Source organism: Nicotiana tomentosiformis, chromosome 10 (genome assembly GCF_000390325.3).
Source record: "Nicotiana tomentosiformis chromosome 10, ASM39032v3, whole genome shotgun sequence".
NCBI lineage: Eukaryota > Viridiplantae > Streptophyta > Magnoliopsida > Solanales > Solanaceae > Nicotiana > Nicotiana tomentosiformis.
In genome coordinates this window covers 64,902,909-64,916,762 of record NC_090821.1, presented here as the reverse complement: position 1 = coordinate 64,916,762, position 13,854 = coordinate 64,902,909, and the positions used below count along the sequence as shown (strand labels likewise).

The window sequence follows — 13,854 nt, the reverse complement described above, 5'->3', positions numbered from 1 at the left end:
CCTGAAAAGAAATCTCACTCCGAGTCTCCTTAGCCATCTGTAATCTGATAGGCTGAGCAAATCCATCAATAAATATCCTCACCCTCTCTCTCTCTAGGTAGGAAGCGGAAGAATAACATGATGGGCCAAATCCACAAAACGGGTCTCATACTGAGTAACAGTCATACTGCCCTACTAGAGATGCTCGAACTGACGGCGACGCTCCTCTCTCAATGTGATAGACAGAAACTTCTCTAGGAAGAGCTGAGAGAACTGGTCCCAAGTAATAGCAGGCAACCCAATTGGTCTTCTCAACAAATAATCTCTCCATCATTTCTTGGCGGAACAAGTCATCTGAAATGCAGCAAAATCAACCCCATTGGTCTTCACTATACCCATGTTCCGTAGCACCTCATGACAACTATCAAGATACTCCTGGGGATCCTATGAAGGAGCACCACTAAAGTGAACTGGGAAGAGCTTGGTAAACCTGTCCGACCTCCATAAATCCTCAAAAGACATAACTGGCCCATCACCGGTCTGTGCCGCAATAACCGGCTGAACTACTCTGACTGGATAAGCTGTTGGAACCTGATACTGGGAGCTATCTAATCCGGAGCGGGAGTAGTGGGAGTCTGGGCTGCTCCTCCTACCTGAGAGACGGCCGGTGCCATGGGAAATGTGCCAGTCTGGGCAACATTCTCCATAAGGCCCACCAAACGGACCAAAGCGTCCTGAAGTACTGGGGTGGCAATGAACCCCTCCGGAACCTGAGCTGGTCCAGCAGGAATAGTCTGGGCTAGAACCTCCTCGTCAAGATCTATCTGAAGCTCCACTGCTGGGGCTGCTTCTCGGGCTCTGGGCTGAGCCTTGCCTCTGCCTCAACCTCTGGCACGGCCTCGGCCTTGACCTCTGCCCCTCGTAGGAGCTGCCACTGAGGGCTCTGACTGCTGCTCAACTGAGAAAGCGGTACGTGTTCTTGCCATCTGTGAGAGAATGAGAGTAGAAGAGTTCAATCAGTATTGAGAAAACAACATCGCACGGCAGAGGAGAATGGCAGTGAAATTTGTTCCTAAACTTCATAACCTCTGGAAGATAAGCACAGACATCTCCGTACCGATCCTCCAGACTCTACTAAGCTTGCTCGTGAATCATGAGACCTAGGCAACGTAGTGCTCTGATACCAACTTATCACGACCCGGAATTCCCACCGTCGGGACCGTGATGGCGCCTAACATTTCACTTGCTAGGCAAGCCAACATTAGAGAATCATTAAACCAATCCTTATTCCCTTAAGTAAATAACAACAATTAACTAAGATGAAATATAATGAGTGCGGAATAATATAAAAAAAACTGCATAAATTTCAACCACTCAGATCTGGAGTCACAATTCACAAGCATTCTATAATTTACTACAAGTAATAGTCTGAAAGAAATACAACCGTCTGAATGAAAGAAACAGTAGAACGAAAAAGATAGACGGGGATTTCAAGGTCTGTGAACGCCGACAGATCTACCTTGAGTCTCCGGATAGCGGTCCAATAGCAAAATCTCGATCAACCCGAGCCAGTTCCAAAATTTGTACAGAAAGTGCAAAGTACAATATCAGTACAACCGACCCCATGTATTAGCAAGTGTCGAGCCTAACCTCGACAAAGTAGTGACGAGGCTAAGGCAAGGCACCTACAAATCAACTTGTAAAATTTAACAGCGTATATCCAGATAACAGTAATGAAGAGCTAGACAGGAAATATCGGGAGCGGGAAACATGCTGGGGGGGGAGAAATACAAGATAAAGAACTACAGTAGAATGATAACCGGAACAACCAATATACTATGAATCAATAGGAGCACGAATACAGTCAGAGAAAAATGCATGGCATCACCCTTCGTGCTTTTACTCTCAATCTCACCATAAAATCAATGAAAACGGCACGACATCACCCTTCGTGCATTAACTCTCTTATCATGACACGACATCACCCTTCGTGCTTTTACACTCACAATAAAGCACGACATCACCCTTCGTGCATTAACACTCACAATATGGCACGACATCACCTTTCGTGCATTAACACTCACAATATGGCATGGCATCACCCTTCGTGCATTAACACTCTCCCTTACCATAATGCAATGAATAAATAACAACAGGGAGATAGAATAACAAGTACAAACCTTACTTTAATATTTGGTTCCACAATATCAATCTCAACTTTGAAATAAATACTCAATTATCACCAGAAAATCCGTAAACATGATAAGAATGATCAATTGAACAATACTAGTATAAACAAGTAGCAATTAGGCATAGGAAAGAGACAATATAAGAAAAATGGGGGAAACATGAAAACATGTAAATTGGCGGCGCATAAGTACTCGTCACCTCACATATACACCACTCACATGAATTTCACATAGCAAATAATCTGAGGTTCCTAATTCCCTCAAGTCAGGGTTAGACACAACACTTACCTTACTCTGAAGGCCACTCAATTCTCAATCACAACTTTTCCTCTAGAATTCACCTCCAAACCACTCGTATCTATTCAAGAATGACTTAATAATATCAAATATTACTAAAGGAATCAATTATATTGCATAAATTAAATTTTTCAAATTTTTCTCCAAAAAGTCAAAAATCGACCACAGGCCCGCTTGGTCAAAACCCGAGGTTCGGACCAAAATCCATTTACCCATTCACCCCAGAGCCCAGATATATAATTAGTTTTTGAATCCGACCTCAAATTGAGGTCTAAATCCCAAATTTCTGAAATCCCTAGTTGCTACCAAAACCATTAATTCTACCATAAAATCTCTAGACTTTAGGTTGAACATTTATGAAATGAAATGGATAATTTAAAGAAAATAGTTTGGAATCACTTACCCACACTTTGGGAAAGAAAATGACTTGAAAATCGCCTCTAGTCCGTTTGGTTTTTGAGAAAATGAAATAAATGGCCAATTCCCGTTTTGATTATGTTTTAAGTGTTGGGCGACAGTGTTCATCGCATTCGAGAGAGCATTGTCGCGTTCGCAAAGAGTATAAGTTGTCAAGCCTTCGTGTTCGCGAGACCTTGTTCGCGTTCGTGTAGGCTACCCCCTGGCCTTCGCATTCGAGAGACATTGCTCGCGTTCGCGATGAAGGAAAGACTGACTCCCCCCAGTGCCTAACACTACGCGGTTGCGAAGGGTAATGCCCCCATCGCTTCGCGTTCGTGACCAAGCCTTCGCGTTCACGAAGAAGAATAATTTCAGCCTGACCAGCTTACCCTTCGCATTCGCGAAAGAGCCTTCGCGAACGCGAAGGACATACCAGAACACCTGCTGCAGCAAAATACCAGATTTTTCTAAGTTAAAAAATATCCCTAGCCTATGCGAAACTCACCCGAGCCCTCGGGGCTCCAAACTAAACATGCACCTCTAAAAATATCATACGAACTTGCTCACATGATCAAATTACCAAAATATCACCTAAACTATGAATTTAGCACCAAATCAAATGAAATTCTCAAAAACACTTTAAAATTTTTATCTTCACAACCGGACGTCCAAATCACGACAAACCAGTTCTGTTTCTCACCATATTTCATAGACAAGTCTTAAATATCACAATGAACCTGTACCAGGCTCCGGAACCAAAATCCGGGCCTGATACCAAAAAGATCAAACGTTAACCAAATTCTTAAAAATAATAAATTTTCAGACTTTAATTTTTATCAAAAATTCATAACTCGAGCTAGGGAGCTCTGAATTCGATTCCGGGCATACGCCCATGTCCCATAATTCGATACGTGGGCGTGAGAAGCATGTTGCGTGTTGTGATTTTCTCCTAGATGAGATCAAATAGAAGGTTCCTGGCTAATTGAGTATGTAGTTTGCTTGTGACTCAGAGTTAATTATGAGATTCTCATACTTTTCATATTCATAATAGATGCGGTATGTTGTGTAGAAATAAGATTTGTGTGTGCAAGGCCACGGTTTAGTTTTGAAAGGAAGGCATGAATTCTTAGACAACATGGGCAGTTTCAGATGACTAGATGAATGATTGGTATTGCCTGGGGAGAGTGTATATTTCAGGAGGTGCACTGAGTGTTGACGTATAGATGCTTCATTGGTATTGTGGTACTTGCCTGGTTGATCGTCCGCTGATATTCAAATTTTGTTATGTGGCATGGAAGAACTTTAAAAGTATTTCTCATGGGATGATCGTATATGAAAGATGTGTTAGACATTCGGGCGGTGGAGTTGGGATCAGATATGGTGATTCATGTGTTCTATGTATTTGGAGACCGAAAATTCTCAGAAGCAGATTGTTTCATGGTTGTGGGCTGAGAGGATGTGGCTAAAGCTATCCAGATGACGACATGTGTCCTGGTTAGGTCATGTTGGACTTCGGAGGGTTATTTATCTATTTGTGGATGACCAGAGTTGAGATGGGGCCCATTGGTTGGCCTAATGCGGATGTGTATTCTATAACGGGTCGGATTAATTGGATTTGTACTGCCATTGTGAGGGATGTGCCATTCGCTTTCTGATATATTTTATGAGTTACTCTCCCATGCTACGAGGGGTTGTGATCTGTTGGTTATATGCACACATGGTGCAGTTCTATTTGGGCTTCATAGCGGAATTTGAGCAAGATGGGTATTTGGGTGTTGCATGATTGATTGCGCATTGGTTATATTCTTTCGGGATTGTGTGGCATTGCATCATTTGCTTCTCCGTGGTTATGGTAATGTACTTTGGGTACTTGATGTCGAATTGCGTGTGGTTATCGATTTTGAGCAGGACGACTTGAGGTATTTCATATGGACTAGTATTTGGATGGGGTCATACATTGCAGTGGGTTATGTTGTGATATGATCCTTTGTGTTATGTTCGTGTGTTATGATTTTATGGTGTGTGATGGGTTTTTAGAATTGCGTTGTGGCGGTACTTGTTGAGCTTACGGGACGGTTCTCCCATTTGAGTCATTTTCCATGTTTGAGTACATTTGAATTATTGCGCATGGGTGTACGGATTGCACGGTTTGTGGATCTGTGTAGTATTGGTGTGGCATGGCAGTAGAGTAACTTGTATTTGATAAGAGGAGGTTGTCGGACCTAGAATGGATACTATCGGATTTTATCACAGCATGTATAGAGGATAATATCAGAAGTCGGCTTAAAAATTGGCTATAGTTCTTGTCGAAGGAGGAAGAGTTCCATGACTTGTTGGTCTGATAAGTGGTTGCGAGTTTCTGCTTGTTTCTTTCATCATCGGCAATGTACTAAGATTTTGAACGAGGTTTTATTTGATAAAAGGTTTATTACCGGTACCGGATTTTCTTCTAGCAGTTATTGTGGTCAAAATTATTGCCATGAGTATTTGAGTTATGTCACATATCATGTGATTGCATCTTGGACAATGGTTTCGGGTTGGTACAGCTTGTTCAGACTTATACAGTGTGTAGATTGCGAGGTTCGGGTCTTGTAGGAAATCCCGGATGTTGGAAAAATTGGATTCCAAGGTTTATGGGCTAAGGTTGAATTAAGGATTTTCAGTTATGTTGTGTCGTCAGGATTCTATGGATTAGGGTGACATGGGATCACCCCTGGGTATGTGCATGGCAAGGTTACACGGCGATTTGGCGGCTTTGGAACAACTCTGGGCACGTTCGAGGACGAATGTATGTTTAAGTGGGGGATGATGTAACGATCCGACCGATCGTTTTGAGCAATTGCACTTCGCTCGGTATTCTATGGGCATGAGTATCTATGTATGATATATAATGACGTATGTGAATCGTCGGTCTTGGTTTTTCAGGTTATTCGAAAATGATTTGGGAGAATGAATCTCAACTAGGAAGTTTTTAATTGGAAGAGTTTACCAAGTTTTACTTTTTAGTATTTGACCTCGGATTGGAGTTTTGTTGGCTCTGTTAGCTCCGTTTGGTGATTTTGGACTTAGGAGTGTGTCCAGATTCTAATTTGGAGGTCCGTAGTTGAATTTCGCTTGAAATGGCAAAAGTTGGATTTTCGGAAAGTTTGACCGGAAGTGGACTTTTTGATATCGGATTTGGATTGTGATTTCAGGAATTATAATAACTTCGTTATGTCATTTGGGACTTGTGTGCAAAATTTGGGTTCATTTTGGATTGATTTGCTATGTTTGGGCACAAGTAATGGAAGTTGAAAAGTTCAAAGTTCATCAAGTTCGAATTGAGTTGCAATTCATCGTTTCGATATTGTTAGGTATGATTTGAGGCCTCGATTAGGTTCGTGTTATGTTATGGGACTTGTCGGTATATTTTGACGGGGTCCCGAGTGGCTCGGGTGTGTTTCGGATTGATTTCAGATCATTTTTCTTCATGATTTCATTGTTGGTTGCTGCTGGTTCTAGTGTGACCACACCTGCGGAGCTATGGGCGCAGGTGCGGAGCCGCAAAAGTAGCAGAAGAGTCGCAGGAGTGGAAGAGGAACTGGGAGAAGGTCTCCGCAGATGCGAGAAATGAACCGTATACATGCGGAAGCGCGGAAGCGGTGCCTTGGAGCGCATGAGCGAGGTTTGGCGCAGGTGCGATGGTAGAACCACACCTGTATGCGCGCAGGTGCGAAGTGATATTCCGCAGAAGCGATGGCTGCTGAGTTGGTTTCTTCGCAGAAGCGAAGAGTTGGCCGCATGTGCGTGTCCGCAGAAGCGGAAATTTTGGCCGCATATGCGAAAATGCTGGGCAGAAGCTATAAAATCGAGGTTTTGGTTCTTTCTTCATATTTTTAGATGTGGGACTCGGATTGAGGCGATTTTTGGAGCAATTTTCGTCACAAGGATTGGGGTAAGTATTCTATACTTGGTTTTGATCTTATTTCATGAATCTATCTTCATATTTGGCAATTGGTTGATGCATTTTAAAGAGAAATTGAGGGTTTTAGCCTAACGTTTTATAATGTGAATTTTTGAGTTTTGAACATCGATTTGGAGTCGGATTTGAGTGAAACTAGTATGGTTGGATTCGTAATTGAATGGGTTGTCAGATTTTGTGTTTTGTCGTGTTCTGAGGTGCGGACCCGGTTTAGATTTTTTGATCATTTTGGGCTTCTGATTAAGGATTCAACATTTATCGATGGGTTTGTACCCTTTGGCATTATTTGATGTATTTGAGTTGTTTTTGGCTAGTTTTGAGCCATTCGGAGGCCGGTACGCGCGAGATGGTATTTTTGGAGCATCTCTTGGCTTGCTCGGTATTGGAATTGTCTTGTTCGATGTAAGTAACACTTCTAAACTTGGTGCTGAGGGTATGAAACCCCGAATTACGTGTTATGTGATTGGTGTTAAGGTGACACACATGCTAGGTGACGGGCGTGTGGACGTGCATCATATGCATTGTGACTCCATTATTTTTATAGTACTGTGTAGTTACATGATCTTACCTGTAACCATGAAATTTCTACATACTTAAGCTATTGAGCTCTGATCCATGTTAGAAATCATGTCTAGGCTATATGCCGGTACTGTTGGGACCTATAGTGGCCGTTTCTTGCTGTTATCTTATTGATTTCATTGATATTTCATACTCACTCATATTCATTCATTTCACATCATATCTCAGTCTCTGTTGTTATTTATCGATGCATCATATCATTATTTTCGGGCTAGTTTCATTAACATGGTGAGCCCCTGAGAGAGACTAGAGAGATTGATGACTGAGTGAGGCCGAGTGCCTGACTATGAGTGACATTTAAGGGATCGGGCTGCATGCCGCAACAGTTATACTGATTTATGATAGTGCTTTGGCTGAAGGAACCCCTCTGGAGTCTGCACACACCCCAGTGAGCGTGGTTGATTTATATTTAGGGATAAATATTCCATGAACATGGATCTTGTCCGAAGCATTTATACCTAGGGATGGATCTTCCCCACGGGCTGGATTGGTCCTACTCGGTACTGAGTGACTGATGATCAGTAGATGTATATATTCCGGGATAGATCTTCCCTAGGCCGGATTGGCCATATACAGTACTGAATGATTGAGCATGATGAGTGGAAAGTGTGAGACAGTGAGATTGAGTACTCTGAGAGTGTGAGTACATGAGGTCATCTCTGAGATAAATTGCATTGACATGCACACATGACATACAAGCATAGAGATGTATTTTTTCTTATGTTATACGATATCACGTCATTCATGACTTCTCACACATGTTGATATATGGGCATAGAGATGTATTTTACACTTGCTATCTGGAAAGAAAATTGGAACATCTTATCTATTGTTGAAAGGATTTTTGGGAAAAATTACTATTTTCAAACTTACTCATATTTTTGGCAACTTCGATAAATGACTTGGGTTTTCATTGATATACTTGAAAGGCAGAACTATTTTCTGAAATCGTGATTAAGATGATCATTCTATCTCTAAGTTACTTCTTTTATTTATTGTTTTACGTTGTTATGGACTATTGTTGGCTGTTGGTATTGGACCCGACCTTTGTTCCAGCTCGTCACTACTTTTAACCTAAGGTTAGGTTTGTTACTTATTGAGTACATGGGGTCAGTTGTACTCATACTACACTTCTGCACCTTGCGTGCAGATGTTGGTTATTGATGTTGCTGTAATCGACGAGAGCTGGAATTGAAGATGTACCTGCGTTCCAGTTGTAGCTGCCTCTTGTTCAAGGTAGCCTTGGATTCATAAAAATCTATTTATGTACATTTCGAACAGATGATGTATTTATTTCATACCAGCTTGTAAATTATAATCTTTGAAGCTCATAATTTTTACTATCAGTCCTTGGGAAATGTATAAGATTCAGATAGATTCTTTTACTTAATTGTCTTATTAAATATTATTGGAATTGGATAGTTATTAGTTGGCTTACCTAGCGAGTTGGGTTAGGTGTCATCACGACTAGTTGGATTTTGGGTCGTGACAAGGTGGTATCAGAGTTCTAGGTTCATAGGTTCTACAGGTCATGAGCAAGTGTCTAGTAGAGTCTTACAGATCGGTATGATGACGTCCATACCTATCTTCGAGAGGCTACAAGGCATTTAGGATAATTTTTCATCTTTTTTTCCTTATCCTGCGGAATTGATTCAGCTTGAAACATAACTCTTTGAATTCCTTCCACGCATTCGCATGCGCACATGAGCGCTCAGTATCAGCTGTGCATCGGCGACTTGTGATTCCATAGACGAGGTGCGAGACATGATTTCTGTGTGCTGATGATGGGCCAGTCTGGAGGACTTGAGGTCGGGTATTGACTGTAGCTTGAGCAGGGGGATTTGGTAGCCAGTTGTCAACAAATCTGCAATAATATGACAATTATACTCCTGTCAAAAGATATAAAACATGCATCATGCATTAATCGCGTGATCTGCAACCTCATTCGTAAAAAAATTTACATTGAATCTAAAACTTAATGCTAATACATGTTGAAGTTATTTATCCTGCAGTCTACAGTTTTGTCATGAGTTTTATCCGAAACTTTAGTCTAAACATGCTGAAGTTTTTTAGTTCATTTGTTAAAACTTCAGACTAAACATGCATAACTTTTTGTCCTGCAGTATGTAATTTTCAAATGAGTTTTTGCTAATACATGCTGAAGTTATTAGTTCATTTGCTAAAATTTCATACAAAACATGATGAAGTTTTGTCCTGCAGTCTACAGTTTTGTCATGAGTTTTATCCGAAACTTCAGTCTAAACAAGCTGAAGTTTTTTAGAGTAGTTCATTTGCTAAAATTTAAGACTAAACATGCTTAAGTGTTTGTCCTGCACTATGTAATTTTCTAATGAGTTTTTGCTAATGCATACTAAAGTTATTTAGTTCATTGGCTAAAATTTCATACCAAAACATGCTGAAATTTTGTCCTGCAGTCTACAATTTTGTCAATAGTATTTTATTAAAGAAGGACAAAATTATCTTTTTAAAACGGGTACGAATACAAACGAAAAAATAAAACGGATACAAGTTAAAAAGGAGCGATCAAATAGGGCGCCCCATTCAATTTTTACTATTAGAGACACCCAACATAATGGGCTCGCAATTGCCATATTCTCGCAATTCGTAGCCCTTATGACAGACTTTAGACTATGAGGTAGAAATTCAAGAAAACAGGTAGACCTCGTGTGAAAGCCTTTTTATTTTTAAGAGTGTGTGTAAAAAAGCGTGAGCCCTTGTGTGGATGGTGAGGTGCTAGTGTGTGTTTTATGTGTAATTAGTTAGGGAAAGGATAAGGATGAATATTGCCAAATGACAACTTTTGATATGTGTTTATCTTTTTCATTTCTTTTGTTTTTTTCCAAAGATAAAGTCAAAAAAGAAAAAAATCATTAACTAACTAAAAATATATATAAGAGAATCTTATTACACCATTTATCATTAGGGAGTTGGTGAGTAATCTCTCTATATATACCATTCATGACTAAATCTTCATCATACAAGCTACTAAGAGAAAACATTCAATCCTCAAAACCAATGACAACATCTCACAATTCTAAATCGCTTACTCCCAAATATTTACAAGAGGATGGCTTAAGTGAAGAGTGTAAGAAATTGCTCTCAACCCTACCCAAAGAAAAAGGATTGATTGGATCATATATATACAACTACCAAGGTTTTTGGGTATCACCAAGAATAATCCAAGGTGTGATTGCATGCCAAAAACAATTTCAAGCTCAAGAAAGTGATATCATTCTTGTTACTACTCCTAAATCAGGAACTACCTGGTTAAAAGCGCTCGTGTTCACTCTAGTGAACCGAATTCGCTTTCCTCTTTCAGCACAAAATCATCCTTTGCTAGTCAAAAACCCTCATTCTCTTGTTCCGTTCTTGGAACTTAAGCTTTATATTGATGGACAAGTCCCTGATTTCTCATCCTTCACAACTCATAGGTTATTGGCAACACATTTGCCATTTGCTTCATTGCCAAAATCTGTCCAAGATTCGAAAAGCAAGCTCATTTACCTGTGTAGGAATCCGAGAGACACTTTTATTTCAATGTGGCATTTCACAAACAAGTTAAGATCTCATTACATAGATACCAATTCGATTGAAGAAATGTTTGATCTTTTCTGTAAGGGAGTGAGCCTTTTTGGTCCATTTTGGGATCACGTGTTAGATTACTGGAAAAAAAGTTTAGAAAAGCCAAAAAGAGTACTTTTCTTGATGTATGAAGAAATTAAAGAGAAACCCGAGATTCAACTGAAACGCTTAGCTGAATTCTTGGAATGTTCATTTTCTGAAGAGGAAGAAACATCAGGAGTGGTGAATGAAATCTTGAAAATGTGTAGCTTTGAAAATTTGAGCAACTTGGAAGTAAACAAGAATGAGAAATGGCCAACTGGAGAGGAACATAAATTGTTCTTTCGTCGAGGGGAAGTTGGGGATTGGAAGAATTACTTCACGACTGTGATGGTGGAGAAACTAGATCACATTATTGAACAAAAGTTCGTAGGATCTGGATTAAGTTTTTACTACACTTAATTTAGCATTAATGTACAATGCGCCTATTGCATGCAGTTATTTGTTTCGAAAATCAATGTTGGAAAATTAATGTTTGAGAATATAATTGAAGTTCTATTCGAATACTACTATTTTTGGTGCTTCTACACGTGATAATTATGACGATAATTAACCAGAATAAACACCAAAGAAATAATTGTCGAAAATTGAGTTTTGATGATTACTAAACATGTAACTTGATTGATTAAGTATCGTGAGTCTGAGACCCGAGCCAAAAATAGCTCTGAGCCAATGACTAATCTAGATTGATTATTGATATACTCTCATGAGTAAATCTTCATCGTAAAACTATGAGAAAAAGATTAAATGATAGCAAAATTGGGATTTAATTTCTGTCTTACTTCGTACTACTATTGATTATATTTAATCATGACATGCACAAATCAGCTGAGTCTATACTTTCTAATTAGGTCAGTCGCATAATGACACCAAAAAATACTTATAAAGTTTCACCGTCTTACATTTTACAATATTTTCCTAATTAAAGTATCTTTCTTATGCTCACAAAATTGTGTTACATAGTAACTAGAGACCAGAAAATAAAATATAAAATAGACAAAGTAAGTCAATACCAATTATTTAACTCTTAATAATCACAAAACATAACAACCAATTGTGACTATCTTTCAACTACTATGCAAATGCTGGCAATTCCAATTAGCTAGCAGCCCCCTAAGTGCTACCTAGTGCAAAATATAAAATTGATCGGTCGGCTGAAACTAACTGCATTCGATAGCCAAAAAATATATAAAATATGTATATCATACATATATTAAAAAATTATATTTTGTCAGGTATTATTTTTTGAAATGGCTAAAAATATACGATTCTTAAAGGCCTAAATTATGGTAAAACGCCCCATATACAAATGGGGGTATTATCACTTTTAGCCTGCGCCAGAAACTATTTACATTTGGTAGCCGAAAAGTGTATAAAATTTGTATTATTTTTGTATATAACATACCAAATGTATATATATACAAAATATATATATTTTATATATATATTATTGGCTATTATTTTTACAGCGGCTATATAGTATCATTTCATGTATACAAATTTGGGTTATCATAGTTGTGTATTAGGGAGGCCCAGTATAAATGGGCTCATAAGTTGCAGCCCAATTTATTCAGTCCAATATAGAGAAAATGACTCTCTATAGCCTCTCAAAATTTTAATAGCCCATATTTTTTTCGCATTGACACGAAATGTCTCTTCGGCCCAAACATATTATATCTAATAGCCCGAAATATCTATTTTATATATTTTTTGTATAGTGATTGTCTATTTTGTATATTTTTTGTATAGTGACAGTCTATTTTTTTATATATTTTGTATAGTGAAAATCTATTTTGTATATATTTTGTATAGTGGCAGTCTATTTTATATAGTTTTTTTTATAGTGACAGTCTATTTGTATATATTTTGTATAATGACAGTCTACTATATATAAATTGTATAGTGACAGTCTATTGTATATAAATTTTATAGTGATAGTCTATTTTGTATAATTGTTGTATAGTGACAATCTATTTTGTATAGTGACAGACTATTATATATAAATTGTATAATGACAGACTATTTTGTATAATTATACGTATAAATTATCTCCCTTATCTAGAAAAAGATTCAAGAGTTCAGATCTTTATTTTCCATAAATTTATGTTTTTGTTTGTTGGGTTTTGTTTTCTCCTCTTTTCTTGGTGGCGGGGTGGTCGTAGGTGGATGGCAGATATTGAGTATTGATAGATTGGACAATTACTGTGATTGTTATCTTTAAAGAATTTGTTAAATACATTAGTTTGATAGAATTTATCAATTGCAAGAGTTTAATATAGAAAAGGGTACATTTATCTTATACTCATATTTATCTACATTACTAAAAAATAAGTTAAAAGAATTATTACACAAAACATTAAAATAAATAAAGTAAACGTAATATTAAAAACTAGTATAAGGGATGTCAATCTCTGAAATTATCCTAATAGTAAATTATAATTTTTTATAAGAAAGCCGAGGCTCGGGGGCGGCAGAGCGGTTAACATAATTTATTTATTTATGGCTACAGGTTGTAATATGCAATTGTGGGCTAGTGTCATGACCCAAAATCCACCTAGTCGTGATGACACATAAATCAACCCGTCAAGTAAGCCAATTAACAACTATCAAATTTAAATGAGATTTATTAAGAAAAGAAAAAATAATAATAATAAAACTGCTTTTATACAAGAATTTTTCAAGGACTGGTAGTACAAATCACGAGCTTTTAAGATTGGAATTTACAAAACTGGTATGAAATAAATACATCATCTGTTCGAAATGTACATAAACAAATTTTTTAAATCTAAGGCTACCATGAACAAGAGG

General features: G+C 38.2%; 1 protein-coding gene across 1 annotated transcript; it reads left to right on the top strand.

Moving 5' to 3' along the window:
• The first annotated feature begins 10,408 nt into the window (after positions 1-10,408).
• Positions 10,409-11,525, top strand: LOC104109126 (cytosolic sulfotransferase 12-like). Its single transcript, XM_009618341.4, has one exon. It carries the CDS (start codon positions 10,441-10,443, stop codon positions 11,446-11,448), a length of 1,008 nt encoding a protein of 335 aa, XP_009616636.1. The 5' UTR covers positions 10,409-10,440; the 3' UTR covers positions 11,449-11,525.
• Positions 11,526-13,854: the final 2,329 nt, after the last annotated feature.

What these genes read in the sequence shown, in the direction of transcription:
- LOC104109126 (XM_009618341.4), top strand. Translation starts at nt 10,441, where the DNA reads ATGACAACATCTCACAATTCTAAATCGCTTACTCCCAAATATTTACAA.